Below are 14,547 nucleotides of genomic sequence, written 5' to 3'. Positions count from 1 at the left end.
GGTGACGGGCAGGCGCCGAGACCATGGCTGAGAGCCGGTTCTGCCTGCCTGGTCACTGTCGCTGAGGTACGTATTTTAAATTCTGAGCACACTGGTCGTGACCATCATGCCCGCTCCCCAGAACCAGGCCTGGGGGCTCCCAGTGACGCAGTGTCCCCCCTACCGTCCCAGAGCCACCAGCACAGGGGCAGGAAGGGCCAGACAGATCTCTGCAGCTGCACAGAGAACCAGGGCAGCTCATGTGAGTCACCTGGACAGGCAGGCTGCCTGGAAGCTGACGAGGTCGGAGCAGCGGTACAGTTCCCAGCTGAGAACCACCGAACCAGTTCCGAAGCCAGCGCCTCCCTAGATGACAAAGGACTCAGATTTCGTGTTTCGTGGGGGTCCGGGGTGAGATGGGAGATGCTGAGCCAGTGAAGAGGACACCTGGGGACTGTGAACATTGCAGGAGTTGCAAAGTGCCAGTATCTGAAAAGTACGGAGAAGCAGTCACCAGGCTATGGGGCCAAGGCGGGGCCCCAGGCCACCTGGCAGCATCACCAGGTGGGGAGGAGTGTCCTAACGAGCGTCTCGGGCCCTGACACGTCAGCACTGCCCCTGTTCCCGAGACGCTGTCCTTCCCAAACCCTCTTCTGCACGCCCTGCCGGTGACATCCCTCTGGAAGGAGGACCCGTCAGCAACTGGAGGGGGCAGCTCCGGTGCTGGGGTCCCCTGCAGACCCCAGGCGAACCAGCTTCCCCGCTCAGTCCCCTCACCCTCCCACTTCTGGGGAATCCTCCCCCCAACAAACTTCCTCTCAAATCCTTGTCTCAGGCCCAGAAATAAACCCACCTGCTTCCAGACCACTAAACTTCAACAAAGGAGACAAGACCACACACGGGGAAAGCCAGGCTCTTCAGCAGGTGGTGCTGGGAAAGCTGGACAGCTGCATGCAAGTCCATGCAATCAGAACACACCTCACACCATGCCCCAAAATAAACTCAAAATGGCTTAAAGACAAATATAAGACAGGACACCATAAAGCTCCTGGCAGAGAACACAGGCAAAACATTCTCTGACATAAACTGCAGCAGTTTTCTTAGGGCAGTCTCCCAAGGCAAAGGAAATAGAAGCAAAAATAAACAAATGGGACCTAATCAAACTGACAAGCCTTTGCGCAGCAAAGAAAACCATAAACAGAATGAAGAGACAATCCATGGGTTGAGAGAAAATATTTGCAAACAACACGACCAACAAGGGCTTAATTTCCAAAATAGACAAACAGCTCATAAAACCCAATAGCAAAACACCCCAAGCAACCCAATCAAAAAATGGGCAGAAGACCTAGACATTTTTCCAAAGAAAAGATGGCAGACATATGAAAAGATACTTAGCATCACTAGAGAAATAGGAATCAAAACTACAATGAGGTACCCCCTCCACCAGTCAGAATGGCCATCACCCAAAAGTCTACGAATAACAAATGCTGGCGAGGATGTGGAGAAAAGGGAACCCTCTTCCACTGTTGGTGGGAGTGTGAGCTGGTACAACCACCATGGGGAGAACAGCAAGGAGGTTCCTTAAAAACTAAATATAGAATTACTCCATGATCCAGCAATCCCACTCCTGGGCATACACCCAGAAAAGGTAAAAACTCCGAAAAGACAGAGGCACCCCAGTGTTCATAGCAGCATCACTCACAAAAGCCAAGGCATGGAAGCAACCGAAATGTCCCCTGGCAGAAGAATGGATAAAGATGACGTGGCACATAGATACAATGGAATAGTCCTCAGCCATTCAGAAGAACAGAATTCTGCCATTTGCAGCAACATGCATAGACCTAGAGATTATCACACTAGGTGAAGAAAGTCAGAGAAAGACAAGTATTATATAACATCACGTATGCATGGAATCTAAAAAACAATACAATGAATTTACTTGCAAACAAACAGGAACAGACTCACAGACACAGAAAACAAACTCATGGTTACCAAAGGGGAAAGGGGGAGCCGGAGGGATAAACCAGGAGTTTGGGATCAACACGTACCCGTCACTGAATATAAAAGAGCTAAGGAAGGACCGCCTGTCCAGCACAGGGACCCTGTGCAAGGTCTTGTAATAAGGGAAAGAATCCGAAAAAAAATCACGTATCACCGAATCACTTTGTTGTACACCTGAAACTAACACAATGCTGTAAGTCACCTATACCTCAAGAAAATAAAGAATTTAAAAGCGCATACAATAATTCAAAAGTTAATAAAATCCTTCTTGTCTCAGGCCCTGCGGGACTGACCTCAGAGCAGAGGGGAGGCGGGCGGAGTGTTCCGGCGCAGTGTATGCACCACGGCCACGCAGCCCCCAGGCGGGACCGCGCGATCCTCTCACAGCATCCGGCAGCGCGTGGTCGGTCCTGTGCTGGGCCCTCCACGCCGTCAGGTGGTCGGCAGCATCCAGTTCCTCGCAGGCCTGGTCTGAGGATCCTGCTCCCTTGCCAGCTGTTGGCCAGAGGCCGCCCCCTCCAAGTGGCTGCCTCTTCACAGGCCCCACGGCCTCCAACACGGCCACCGCACCTGCAAGGCCACCAGGAGAGCGCCTCCCCTGCTCTGAAACGCTGCCCTCGGCCACCAGCTGGAGAACATTCTCCCCTTAAAAGGCTCACGTGATCAGGGAAGCCCCGCCCAGAGACCCCCTAATTTAAGGTCCCCTGATTTGGGACCTTAATTAACACCTGCAGAATCCCTTCTCAGCAGCGCCTCCATTAGTGTTTCAACAACTGGGAAAAGGTGTGGGCCCCCGGGCAGGTGAGCCTTGGGGCTTAGAATCCCGCTCACCTTGAGCGGACAGTTTGGGGAATGGAATGAATGTGGGCTCCAGAACTTCTGGTTCCGATATCTGGACCTGTGCTCATGAGGGATTTTTCTACTTACTAGTTGTACGGCTTTGGGGCAAGTTTTCTTTTTTTTGCATTTTAGGGCAAGTATTTTAATCACTCTGCGCCTGAGCTTCTTTCTCCATAAATGGTGATAACAGTACCTACTTCAGACCGTCTCAGTGAAGATGAGATGCAAGAGTATCTGCAGGGCCCTCCTCCCATGACCGCGCAGCTGGGGGGGCTCTCGCCAGCCGCCCCCTCGAAGAAAGCTGCTCCAGGACAGGCGATGTGTGGCTCCTCGTCGGGAGCTCAGCGCGGGGGACTGAGCTAGACGCGTTCTGGGACATCTTTCAATGTTGGAATATTTGGTTTTCAGGTCCCTTTGCCCCCAGAAGTTTATGTCCCCATGTGACCATTCTTGGAAGAGTTAATATACTTGCTCATCAGAATAAGGCCATAGCTGATTAGCGTTATCTGCTCGGTACAGATTTCATGAGGGGGTGGAGCCCCGCTGCTCAAACTGGGGGAAGAGTGAGTGGCAGGAGGTGGGAAAAGAATGAGAGAGGAAGCTTAGCCACCCTTGCAGCTTTGCTAAGGACCAGCTCCATCTCAGCAGTTTGCATGTGCAACCGCGGGCAGTTAGGAGGGCAGTGTCTGTCTCAGGCTGGACCCGGAACAGCCGCAGGGCAGGGAGAGGTCCCACCTGGACTCACCTCTGCCACGAGCTTCCTGGCCCCTTGTCCTGCTTTTCCGCCACATCCTTTCAGCCCTGCAGTAACATGCGGTCAGCCTTGGCCGCTCACCTGTGGACCAGCTCCTGACCTGCACGGCCCCGGGAGCTCAGCCTGTGGCCTCCCCGCCGTGCCCCCCTCCGCCGTGCCCCCCACCTCGGCCTCATTCACCGGCGTCCATCCCGGCATCTCAATGGGAACCAAATGCCTCATGAATTACAAACTATCCAACCTTAAAAGTCTTCTGCGAATCAGCACAGAGTACAAGCATTCCACGAGGTAACAAAAGCTTGACTCTGAGACACGCAGCGCACAGAAACGTCGGGTTTCGCTTCTCCGTCCTCCGGTAATTCACCCAAACTCCCCCCTCGTCCATCACACACAGCAACCAAGCTGTCCTCCGCCCGGCGCCCCCTGCCGGCCAGTGCGGGGAAATGACTGGTCCAAGACCCCTGGTTTTCCAGAGTGCACGCAGGTGCCCTCCTGCTCAGCCTTCGCAGCACCTAAAATCTCAGGTGATGCCTTTCCCACGCGCGCCTCCATCTTCTTTAGCCTCCTTCGTTCTTCTAGATATCAACAAATGTAAACGATTTCTTTATATCCAGACACTGTACTAATTGTGAGTGACGGATGAAGCCAGTTGAAGGGCTTTGTCTCCATGCTCGCGCTTTTGGAAGCATCACCCACATCACAACAAAAATTTCTAAATTTCGCCTTTGTAAAATTTTTACTTAATTTACACGTTATGCAGAAAGTTAGGTTGCCTCTAATTTTCCGGGATATATTCCATAGATATTTAATTAAACATTGATTAACTTTGTTATTACAGGCTTCCTTTCAGATTTGGTCATCAATCCACCCCCATCTCCGAAATCTTCTTAGGGCCTGAAAACTAGCAAAGGCTGTGCTCCTATTGCCCAAAGATGAACTTGACTCTGCTGATGAGACTGAAAGAGTAGACCTAACAAATACTTCTTCTCATTGAGAAACACAAGAGGACACGGGCAGCAACTTACCCAAGCATCAGCCCATCGGTGTTCATCAAAACGTGGTATATGATCAAATAATAAATTTAACAAAACGAGTCCACCCCGTCTTTGAAATGATGCTATTGCTATTTTTTCGGGCAGAGATAAGAACTGATTATAAATAAGCAGTAGCATTTCTTCACAGAGATACTTCTCGGAAGTACTTCTGGGACTTAATTGGCAAAGGAGGGAACCGTGAGCAGGAAGCAATCTGGAGTTTTGTTTGAAGCCCCTGGCTGCACAATCGAGGAGACTCCAGGACTGGATTTCTCCACATCTTAATTGCTCCAAGATGCAATACACGCTTTAAAAATATACCTCAATATGATTTTATCTTTTTTAAATTTTTTTTTTTTTTTTTTATCACTTTAAAAAAAAAAAAAAAAAAAAAAAAAAAATAAAAAAATAAAATAAAAATATAATATGATTTTATCTTTTTAAAAGGCACTTTGGAGTTCCCTGGTGGCCTGGCACTTAAGGACCTGGTGTTACTGCTGTGGCTCAGGTCACTGCTGTGGCTTGGATTTCCTCCCTGGCCTGGTAATTTTCATAGGTTACAGGTGCAGCCAAAAAAAAAAAAAAATTAGGGAGTTCCCATTGTGGCTCAGCAGTAATGAACCTGACTAGTATCCAAGAGGATGCGGATTCAACCCCTGGCCCCGCACAGAGGGTTAAAGATCTGGCATTGCCGTGAGCTGTGGTACAGATCTCCGACGGGGCTCGGATCCCAAGTTGCTGTGGCTGGGGTGCAGGCCTGCAGCTGTTGCTCTGATTTGACCCCCTAGCCTTCCATATGCTGTGGGTGTGGCACCAAAAAAAAAAAAAAAAAAACTAAAAAGGCACTTCCTGGGAGTTCCCACTGTGGTGCCATGGGTTAAGAACCAACTGCAGTGGCTTGAGTCACTGCAGAGGCAGGGTTCGATCCCAGTGGGTTAAAGCACCGGGCAGAGGTCACAGCTGTGGCTCGGATTCAATCCTTGGCCCAGGAATTTCCAAATGCTGTGGGTGCAGCCGTAAAGAGAAAAAAGTCTCTTCCTACTTCAGGTGCTCCTATCCCAGCGGATTTTACAAGTTTGGTGGCAGCTGGTTGTTGCCCGAACTGCAAAGACTGTCCTAGGAAAATCTGTACAGGCCACGCGGTGGGGGCAGGGAAGAGAGATGCTGCGGGTGAAAACCCTGGCAGTTGGGACAGAGCCCCCGGAGAGCAGGGCTGGGTGACGGAGGTGACCAGGGAGCAGGGCCTCCTTGCTGTCCCCACTCCCCTGCACACCTGCAGCAGAAGGCAGAATTAGGACCCACCGGCTTTCTCACCTCGAGGAGGGGGACGCTGACGTCAGTTTTTCCATAATCCTGTTTGCCTCGAAAGTGAAACAGAGCAAACCTTGATCCCTGGAGCTTCCAGAATGACCAGCAGCCTTTCTGCGCCTGGCTGGGCCCCGCGGACACCAGCACAGCTGGCCTCACCCAGATTCTCTGGCAACTCAGATTTTGGTGTGAAGAAAGCCTGTTTTTTAGAACCTAGATGGCAGGCGAGCCAGAAAGTTGGGTTCTGGCGGGAGCAGGCTCTCAGGCTTCGCGCCTTCTGCAGGGGCTGGTCCAGGCTGTGCCCTGCCCTTGAGGGTGCTCGTGTCTGGAAACTTCCCACTGACCTGCAGACCCTCCGGGTGTGGGGGGGAGAGCCTCTGAACAGGGCTGTGGACCACCTCTGGACTAGGGGCCGCAGCACGCTGTACTACGCGGGGCACTGCAGAGGCGGCGGCGACAGGGGCCTCGATGTAAGGAGAAGAGCGCCAAGGAAGGAAGCGAAGGAGGGAGGGCGCTCAGGAGAGCAAGGGCAACAGCGGAGCGTCTGCAGCACTTACTGGGGCGAGGGGCTCTTCTGCGCCCTTCCCAGAGACTCCTTCTGTCGTTATGATTCCCACTTTCCAGACGGGCGAAGTGAGGCACAGAGGGTGTACGTAACTTGCCGTAGGGCACACAGCTCGTGAGCGGCGGAGTCAGGCTGTGCACCCCTCTATCCGTTCAGGGCCTGTGCTCTTACCCACTCCAGGAATAGGGGTCGGGTGGGGGGGGGGTTCATGGGGGGAAATTCCCTCCCGTCCAGTGAACAGCCACGGCCCTGGGAAGCGGAGTTTGCTCAGAGAAGCTGGTATGGTCCCGATACTCTGGGTTGGGGGGGACAGGGCAGCGGCTGGGAGAAGGTTAAGACACTTGAGAATTTGTGAGATCATGTCTCATTTAGGTCGTGGCCTAAGAAGACCTCGTATTTTACATTCTCCACGTCGAAGGCAAGGATGATGGAAACACGTTAAAAAGGAACAAACATCTAAACAACCCGTGAAAGCGGAAAAAAGGAAGATAAACGCCAAATGCCAACAGCAGAAAAAACACGAGAGGAGAGTAGCCAGACACACTTGCGTCCTTTAGAATTTCACAAATTTTCTAATTTTGTTCTTGGAAAATACGTGTCCATGAAATGTGTTCCTACCACAATAAAACACATATGTGCATGTAAGGTGCATGTAACACACACACTCAGCGCACGCTATTTTTTCGACTACAAAAGACCCAGATCAACAATTCTAGTAAACATACGTCCTACTGGGACAAGAAACATTCCAGAAGGTGGCTGAAAAACACTACTACACATTTACTTCAAATTATTATCGTCTACTGCAAAAATTGATATAATTTGGTACAGCTGACATCTTCAAGTAAATTAAATTGGGATTCTGACTTCATGTGCCAGGCAGTCTTTTGAAAAAGGAAGTGGCTCAGACGCTTGAAGCAAAATTTCTCCATCTTCACAAAGAGATGCTTTTATCAAAAACCTGAACACATGGGCTCACCGTCAAGGGAGCAGGCGAGAGACGCAGGTGCCTGCCCCCGGGCCTGCTCTGAGGGCCCCGACCAACGGGAAGGGAGATGTTCCAGAAGAACTGAGACAATTTTATTGCTAGGAATGCTCTGGGTTTCATGATGTGAGAACCGATGCTCTCAAAATTTCAGGACCCCAGCAAAGAATGCTTCAGCTAGATCAGAGACGTCACTCTGGAGATGCACGGACTCAGGGTAATCGGCCATCCCGGTCCCAGGCCACTCACTAGAGGGCTCTCCGCGAAGGTGGGCGGGGGGAGGGCAGGCAGAGGATGCCAGCCGAGCCCTTCAGGAAGGTGCAGGCCCAGCCCTTCGCCTGGCTCCTCACCTTCCTTCTCCAGTCTCAATTTTGTCATCATCACCCCAAAGTGCCTTCGGGGTGGGGTGGCTCAAGTGCTGTTGGTGACATCAGGCCCAAAGCAGGAAATGACACAGCAGGAGGACGTTGGCTCCCCCCTCCCATCACCCTGCCCAGCGGCCAGAAGAGCTGGTCCATTTCAGACGCAAAGAAACACGGGCGGTAAAACCACTTTCTCCCCAGAACGCAAAGCCTACTCCAGGGAAGGGAGGCTGAGCGGCCCGCGTCCTCCTGCCGTCTGGGCCGTGTGACCGAGGGGCGGCGTGAGGAGGGCAGCTCACAGCCCTGGATGAGTCACCTTAGGCCGGGCAGGCATTATTCAAAACTCTCTGTGAGCGTCTCTGATTAAACAGGCACAGACACGGGGCGGGGGTGGGGAGCAGGCAGGCTGGCTGCCCACTGGGTGGCAGAGGAGGCACCTTGGGAGGGTCGTTTGCTGCCAGTGACCCCGCCGGGGCTGGGCCTGCTGGAATAAATGCTGTCACTAACTTAGTCACCAGACACCCAGCCCAGAGACATTGTCTCTTGCTCCGCGATGTCACAAAAACCCATTTCCATGTTTCAGAAACAGGTGCCAGAGGCTGAGAGGTTAGGGGATCAGGATTCAGCAGAGTAGGCACCCTCCACACACAGGGAGATGCCCACTGTTAGGGTCCCCATGTCCCCGAAACTGTCCCTTCCACATCTCACCTTCCGCTCCTCCTTGGCCTCAAATTCCCACCTAAATGAAACAATATAGACCAAGAAGCAGCAATTGCCAGAAAAACTTCTAGGAACCGTGTAATCAGAGACACTACCTGGAGCAGGGCCATTCCCTGGAGAGGTTCTGGAACGCTCCAGCTGGTCGTGAAGAGCCCAGGACGTGGGCCTTTGGGGGAGGCCAAGCTTTGGCACCTGGGCGCAGCATCGGCAGGGTGGGCGGAATGCTGGGGACCCAGTGGCATGGGGTGGGGGGGAGCCTGGGAAACCATTCCCGCCTGGGAGGCGGCACCAGCGCCTGGCTCCAGAGTGAGCCAAGGCTGGTTTCCTGAAGCAGGAGTAATGCAGCCAGGACTCTGCCCACCATAACAGGGCAAATAGGCTTAATATTTATAATACAGCATCACCTTAGATTTTATGGGGGTATTGCTGCTCCTTAAACTTGACCCGCTTTCATATAGAGCTGCTCATTTCCGACTCACAAAGCTGGCTGCGGGGCACCTGTAATTACCACCACTTTATAGCTGGAGAAACTGGCCCCAGAGAGGAAAGGAGCAGTCCCAGGGCCCTGCACACCTGGCCCCCTGCTCAGGATGGGCGGGGACAGTAACTAAGGCTGGGTCTTGCCTCACCCTGACCAAGCCTTTCCAACTCACCGGGGCTTTCTCTTTGTAGAAGGAAGCGAGACATGGTCACTTACTAGCTCTGCAGCTGGTCATCTCTTTAGCCTCTTTTCCCAAAGCCGTGAGGCTGGGATGGTCATCACGTTTCCGGAGGACGGAAGTGCGAGAGTTAAAATTCTCCAGTAGCCACTGTAAATACTGCAGCATGTAAAATGCTATGCACTACTTTACGTGCTTTCAACTTCTTCGGCCTACGAAGTCCCACGCGGATTTTACATGAAGGACATTTCAACTCGGATTCCCACGTTTCAGGAGATCAATGGCCACGTGTGCCGGATGGCCTGGAGCTGGACTTCGAGCTCTAAAGGGAGCCCTGGGGATTAGGTGACAGAACGTGCGGAGGGCGCACGCGCTTCGGCGGCCGCCTGGCTGGCACATCGTCTCTCCGCCACGCACGTTCGCGGAATTTTCCACGTGTCGCGGCCTTCACAAGGACCCCACACCCAAAGCTGACATGAGACAGACCCAGCGCCCACTCGTCCTAGCCCCTGCCAAACCCAGCACCTTCCTTAGGGGGGCAGAGGCGAAAGGGCCCCACCCTACCCTCCTCGCCTGGCCCCCTTCTCTGCGCCCTGCGCCCGCCCCGGGCGTTACACCCAGACCAGAAAGAGCCCGAGGTCCAGGACTCAGGACCCTGCCGGGAGGCAAGGAACCGAGGAGCGCCGCAGACTCCAGAGAAAATTCTGGGCTGCGGCTCCGAGGGGCGCGCGCCGCCGCCCCGAGGCCCAGCGCGGCCCACCCCGGCCCGCACCTCGCGCCGCGCCCCGGCTCCCCCTCGCGGTGCCGCAGTCCCCGCCGCCCCGCCGCCCCCGCGCCCCGCCCGCTGACGTCACCGCGCGGGGGGCGGGGCCCCTGCTATAAAAGGCGCGGCCGAGGGGCGGCCGCAGGTCTCTGCGTCGGAGTTTGCCGGTCTGCCCCACGCAATTCAGGGCCCGCGCTTCCACCAGCTCCGCAGCCGGCATCATGCGCGAGATCGTGCACATCCAGGCGGGCCAGTGCGGCAACCAGATCGGCGCCAAGGTGGGCGCCGGGGACGGGTCCCGAGAGTGTACGCTGCGGGGGGGCGCTGTGAGCAGGGGACAGCGAAACCCGGTGTGCAGGGCCGGGATGGGGCGCGGGTCCACAGGCTGAGGACCACGGGAGGGTCAGGAGGGGGTGGCGGGTCCCCAGGGTGCGCGTCGGGGCCCGGGAGGGGCCGGCGGTTCCCGAGGGTGCGCGCAGGGGAGGGGGCGACGTGTCCCAAGGGCGAGGGCTCAGAGGAGCCCGGGTTCCCAGGGTGAGGACCGAGGAGGGGTCAGGAGAGGGTGGCGGACCCCCAGGGAGCACCCTGGGGCCCGAGAGGGGCTGGGGAGCGGGCGGCAGCCCGGATGGCGCGTTCTCGGCGCGCGCGCTCGCCGGGCGGGGCCCAGGAACCACACAACCTGCCCCGATGCGCTTGGCCACGCAGCTGTGTGTGCCTTTAATCAAGGCCCTTTGAAATTTCCTCTGACCCGGCCCTTCTGCGGGACGGGGTTGCTATTTCCCTGGTAGAATGCCCTCTGAGCGTTGGCTAGGGGCTGCTGTCACATTAATCCAGGGACCGTGTGGAATTTAATTCGTGTATCTTGTCTATAGCTTGAATGAAAAAAATGCAGTGTCATTGGGTGACAGATGTTGTGGAGAACTCTCCTGGGCCCCACAGGCGAGGTTAGATCTCTCTATGCCAGCACCATCTAGACGGGATGACATATAACGTCTGAGTCTGATTCCGTCTGCGAGGCGGCAGGTGGCCGTCCGGAGCTGTGGCTGGCGCCCGCCGTGGGCGAGGCCCGGCGGCTTGGTGCATGGGGGTGGGCGGGCGCCTGCCCAAGGACGTGGGCTCTCTCAGGGCCGCCATATTGCCCACCCCGGGCTCCCGCCCCTTCCCTGCTGCAAATTCATGATGCAGCCTGCACCCTCACCTTCGCCAGCTCCGGCCACTGCCCCCAGGGGGGCCCCCAGCTCTGCCCGCCCCTCCCCGCCATCCTGCTGCTGCCGCTGCTGAGGGCAGTGCAGATGTCAGAGCTGAGCTGCGCTGCTGGGGGGCTGGGTCCCATCTGTGCCAGGAGACAGGGATGCCTGCAGGCAGCCACAGGGCGGGGTCCCAATGGTCCTGGGTCCTGCCAGGACCCGTCCATCCTCCACCAGGCTGACACGCAGCCCTGCCCGGGGGTGGCGGCCTCCCCAGCACCCACGATTCCCCTGGAAGGGCGTCTGCTGTGCCCACCCCCCCTCCTTCGGGCCCCTCCCGGCTCCTCAGTCTGTCGCCATATTATGGCTCATGCCCTGCGGATTCCCAAGCCCTGAGCAGCAGCCGCTGGAGGAACGGGGCGGGCAGCTGGCAGTCTGTCTAGGACACCTCGACTGTCAGCCCACACGCCCCTGCGGCAAGGACGTGAGGACGCAAAGGGCCCGCCTTACCGGCACCTAGGATGCCAGGCCATCACGTGGTTCCCCTTTTCTCCCCAGTTTTGGGAGGTCATCAGCGACGAGCATGGCATCGACCCCACTGGCAGTTACCATGGCGACAGCGACTTGCAGCTGGAGAGGATCAACGTGTACTACAATGAAGCCGCTGGTGACTGCTGGGACCCGGGGGCCCCTCCGCTTGCTTTCTGTTCTGGGGGGACGCCACGTCCGTCCTGCCCGCCTCCACCCTGAGCGCCCGCTGCTCGGGAGCACACGTCCTAAGGCCCCTGCATGCTTGTCACGACCGAGCAAAGCCATCAGCCCCCTCGTAGAGCAGAAACCTCCTCGCAGCTCCCCCGGTGCCTCGGGCTGGCACCTTCTGGGGTGAATTCTGCCGCCAAAGGCGCACAGGGCAGGGCGTCGTCCGGGCCTCCTCGGCCAACCGCAGGTCTAAGGCCAGCTCTGTCCCCACAGGTAACAAGTATGTGCCCCGGGCCATCCTGGTGGATCTGGAGCCGGGCACCATGGACTCGGTCAGGTCTGGACCCTTCGGCCAGATCTTCAGGCCCGACAACTTTGTGTTCGGTACGTAGCCACGACCCCTGGGCGCTGGCTCCGCGGGTCTCCTTCCTCCCCAGCCCCGTGGGGCTCACAGCTCTCCCGGCTCAAGGCCGAGGTGGACACCGTGTGTCCACAGGGAGCCCTCGGCCCTGACGTCACGGCCCCGGGCCCGGAGCTGCCCCTCGTCCAGCCCCTCTCAGTGCAGCCCAAAGGCCGGGTCACCTGCAGGGGCTGCCTCGGCCCCGCCCCCAGAGCAGCCTGGGAGGGGCTTGGAAGGAAGAGCCAAGGAGAGCTTCCCAGAGCAGGTGGCTGGTCCTTCGAGAGAAGCAGTGAGAAGCAAGTGCTTCTAGAGGCCCAGGCCCGAGGCCCAGGTGACGGGCAGGCGCCAAGACTGCGGCCGAGAGCCGGTTCTGCCTGCCTGGTCACTGTCGCTGAGTTAACTATTTACAGAAGGTTCTTAGTTTAACAAAACACAACTGTTTTAAAATTAACAATCTTAATAATCTCAAATGTACTAAACTCCCTTTTTGTTTTATTAGATCCTTAGTGTTTTTTGAGGATCATATATGGAAAATTTTTCTGTAGATAAAGAGAGGCTCTAAAAGCGAAGAATCTGTCATCTCTAAAACAGGTCCAGAGGTAAAATGAGAGAATTTGCCATTACCAACATTTCCCTGACATTCTCCTCTCCCCCTGGCAGGCCAGAGCGGTGCCGGCAACAACTGGGCCAAGGGCCACTACACGGAGGGCGCCGAGCTGGTGGACTCGGTCCTGGACGTGGTCAGGAAGGAGTCAGAGAGCTGTGACTGTCTGCAGGGCTTCCAGCTGACCCACTCGCTGGGGGGCGGCACGGGCTCCGGGATGGGCACCCTGCTCATTAGCAAGATCCGCGAGGAGTACCCCGACCGCATCATGAACACCTTCAGCGTCATGCCCTCACCCAAGGTCTCGGACACGGTGGTCGAGCCCTACAACGCCACCCTCTCCGTGCACCAGCTGGTGGAGAACACGGATGAGACCTACTCCATCGACAACGAGGCCCTGTACGACATCTGCTTCCGCACCCTGAAGCTGACCACGCCCACCTACGGGGACCTCAACCACCTGGTGTCGGCCACCATGAGCGGGGTCACCACGTGCCTGCGCTTCCCGGGCCAGCTCAACGCCGACCTGCGCAAGCTGGCCGTGAACATGGTGCCCTTCCCGCGCCTGCACTTCTTCATGCCCGGCTTCGCGCCGCTGACCAGCCGCGGCAGCCAGCAGTACCGCGCGCTGACGGTGCCCGAGCTCACGCAGCAGATGTTCGACTCCAAGAACATGATGGCCGCCTGCGACCCGCGCCACGGCCGCTACCTGACGGTGGCCGCCATCTTCCGCGGCCGCATGTCCATGAAGGAGGTGGACGAGCAGATGCTCAACGTGCAGAACAAGAACAGCAGCTACTTCGTGGAGTGGATCCCCAACAACGTCAAGACGGCCGTGTGCGACATCCCGCCGCGCGGCCTCAAGATGTCGGCCACCTTCATCGGCAACAGCACGGCCATCCAGGAGCTGTTCAAGCGCATCTCGGAGCAGTTCACGGCCATGTTCCGGCGCAAGGCCTTCCTGCACTGGTACACGGGCGAGGGCATGGACGAGATGGAGTTCACCGAGGCCGAGAGCAACATGAACGACCTGGTGTCCGAGTACCAGCAGTACCAGGACGCCACGGCCGACGAGCAGGGCGAGTTCGAGGAGGAGGAGGGCGAGGACGAGGCCTGAGACCGTCCCGCGCAAGGGGCGCCCCCTTGGCGAACCCGCGCCGTCCTCCGTCGCGCATGGTCCTTCTCTTCGTACACGATGGTGCTCAGTTTTGCCTCCGTCAGTTCACACTGTTGTGACCACGTGGACCCTCCGGGAGTTACAGTGTTGTCTGAGATACCTATCCTAATAAAACGCATGTGTCCGAAACCTGGGGTCTCTTTACTTTTATTTCAAGTAGTTTTTATTCTTTCACTAAATGCTTCTTAAATGTTTCTGGCTTTAGTACTTTTTTTTTTTTTTTTTTTTTGGTCTTTTTGCCTTTTCTAGGGCTGCTTCCCAGGCTAGGGGTCGAATTGGAGCTGTAGCCACCGGCCTAGGCCAGAGCCACAGCAATGCGGGAGCCAAGGTGCGTCTGCGACCCACACCACCAGCTCACGGCAACCCCAGGTCTTTAACCCACTGAGCAAGGCCAGGGATCAAACCCGCAACCTCATGGTTCCTAGTCAGATTTGTTAACCACTGAGCCACGACGGTGAACTCCTGGCTTTAGTACTTTTCAGAAAATCAGACTTCTATTTCAGTGTTGTT

General features: G+C 56.3%; 1 protein-coding gene across 1 annotated transcript; it reads left to right on the top strand.

The window, feature by feature from the left end:
* On the top strand, positions 10,083 to 14,166 carry LOC100624785 (tubulin beta-2A chain). The gene is made up of 4 exons (XM_021100120.1): positions 10,083 to 10,248; positions 11,716 to 11,824; positions 12,130 to 12,240; positions 12,917 to 14,166. The coding sequence occupies exons 1-4, from the start codon at positions 10,192 to 10,194 to the stop codon at positions 13,975 to 13,977; spliced, it is 1,338 nt and encodes a 445-aa protein (XP_020955779.1). The 5' UTR covers positions 10,083 to 10,191; the 3' UTR covers positions 13,978 to 14,166.

Source organism: Sus scrofa, chromosome 7 (genome assembly GCF_000003025.6).
Source record: "Sus scrofa isolate TJ Tabasco breed Duroc chromosome 7, Sscrofa11.1, whole genome shotgun sequence".
NCBI classification, from domain to species: Eukaryota; Metazoa; Chordata; class Mammalia; order Artiodactyla; family Suidae; genus Sus; species Sus scrofa.
This window is presented reverse-complemented; position numbering and strand designations above follow the sequence as displayed.

What these genes read in the sequence shown, in the direction of transcription:
- LOC100624785 (XM_021100120.1), top strand. Translation starts at nt 10,192, where the DNA reads ATGCGCGAGATCGTGCACATCCAGGCGGGCCAGTGCGGCAACCAGATC. An exon ending in GCAACCAGATCGGCGCCAAG is followed by an intron (nt 10,249 to 11,715) that starts GTGGGCGCCGGG and finishes TTTTCTCCCCAG; the next exon opens with TTTTGGGAGGTCATCAGCGA. An exon ending in GTACTACAATGAAGCCGCTG is followed by an intron (nt 11,825 to 12,129) that starts GTGACTGCTGGG and finishes CTGTCCCCACAG; the next exon opens with GTAACAAGTATGTGCCCCGG.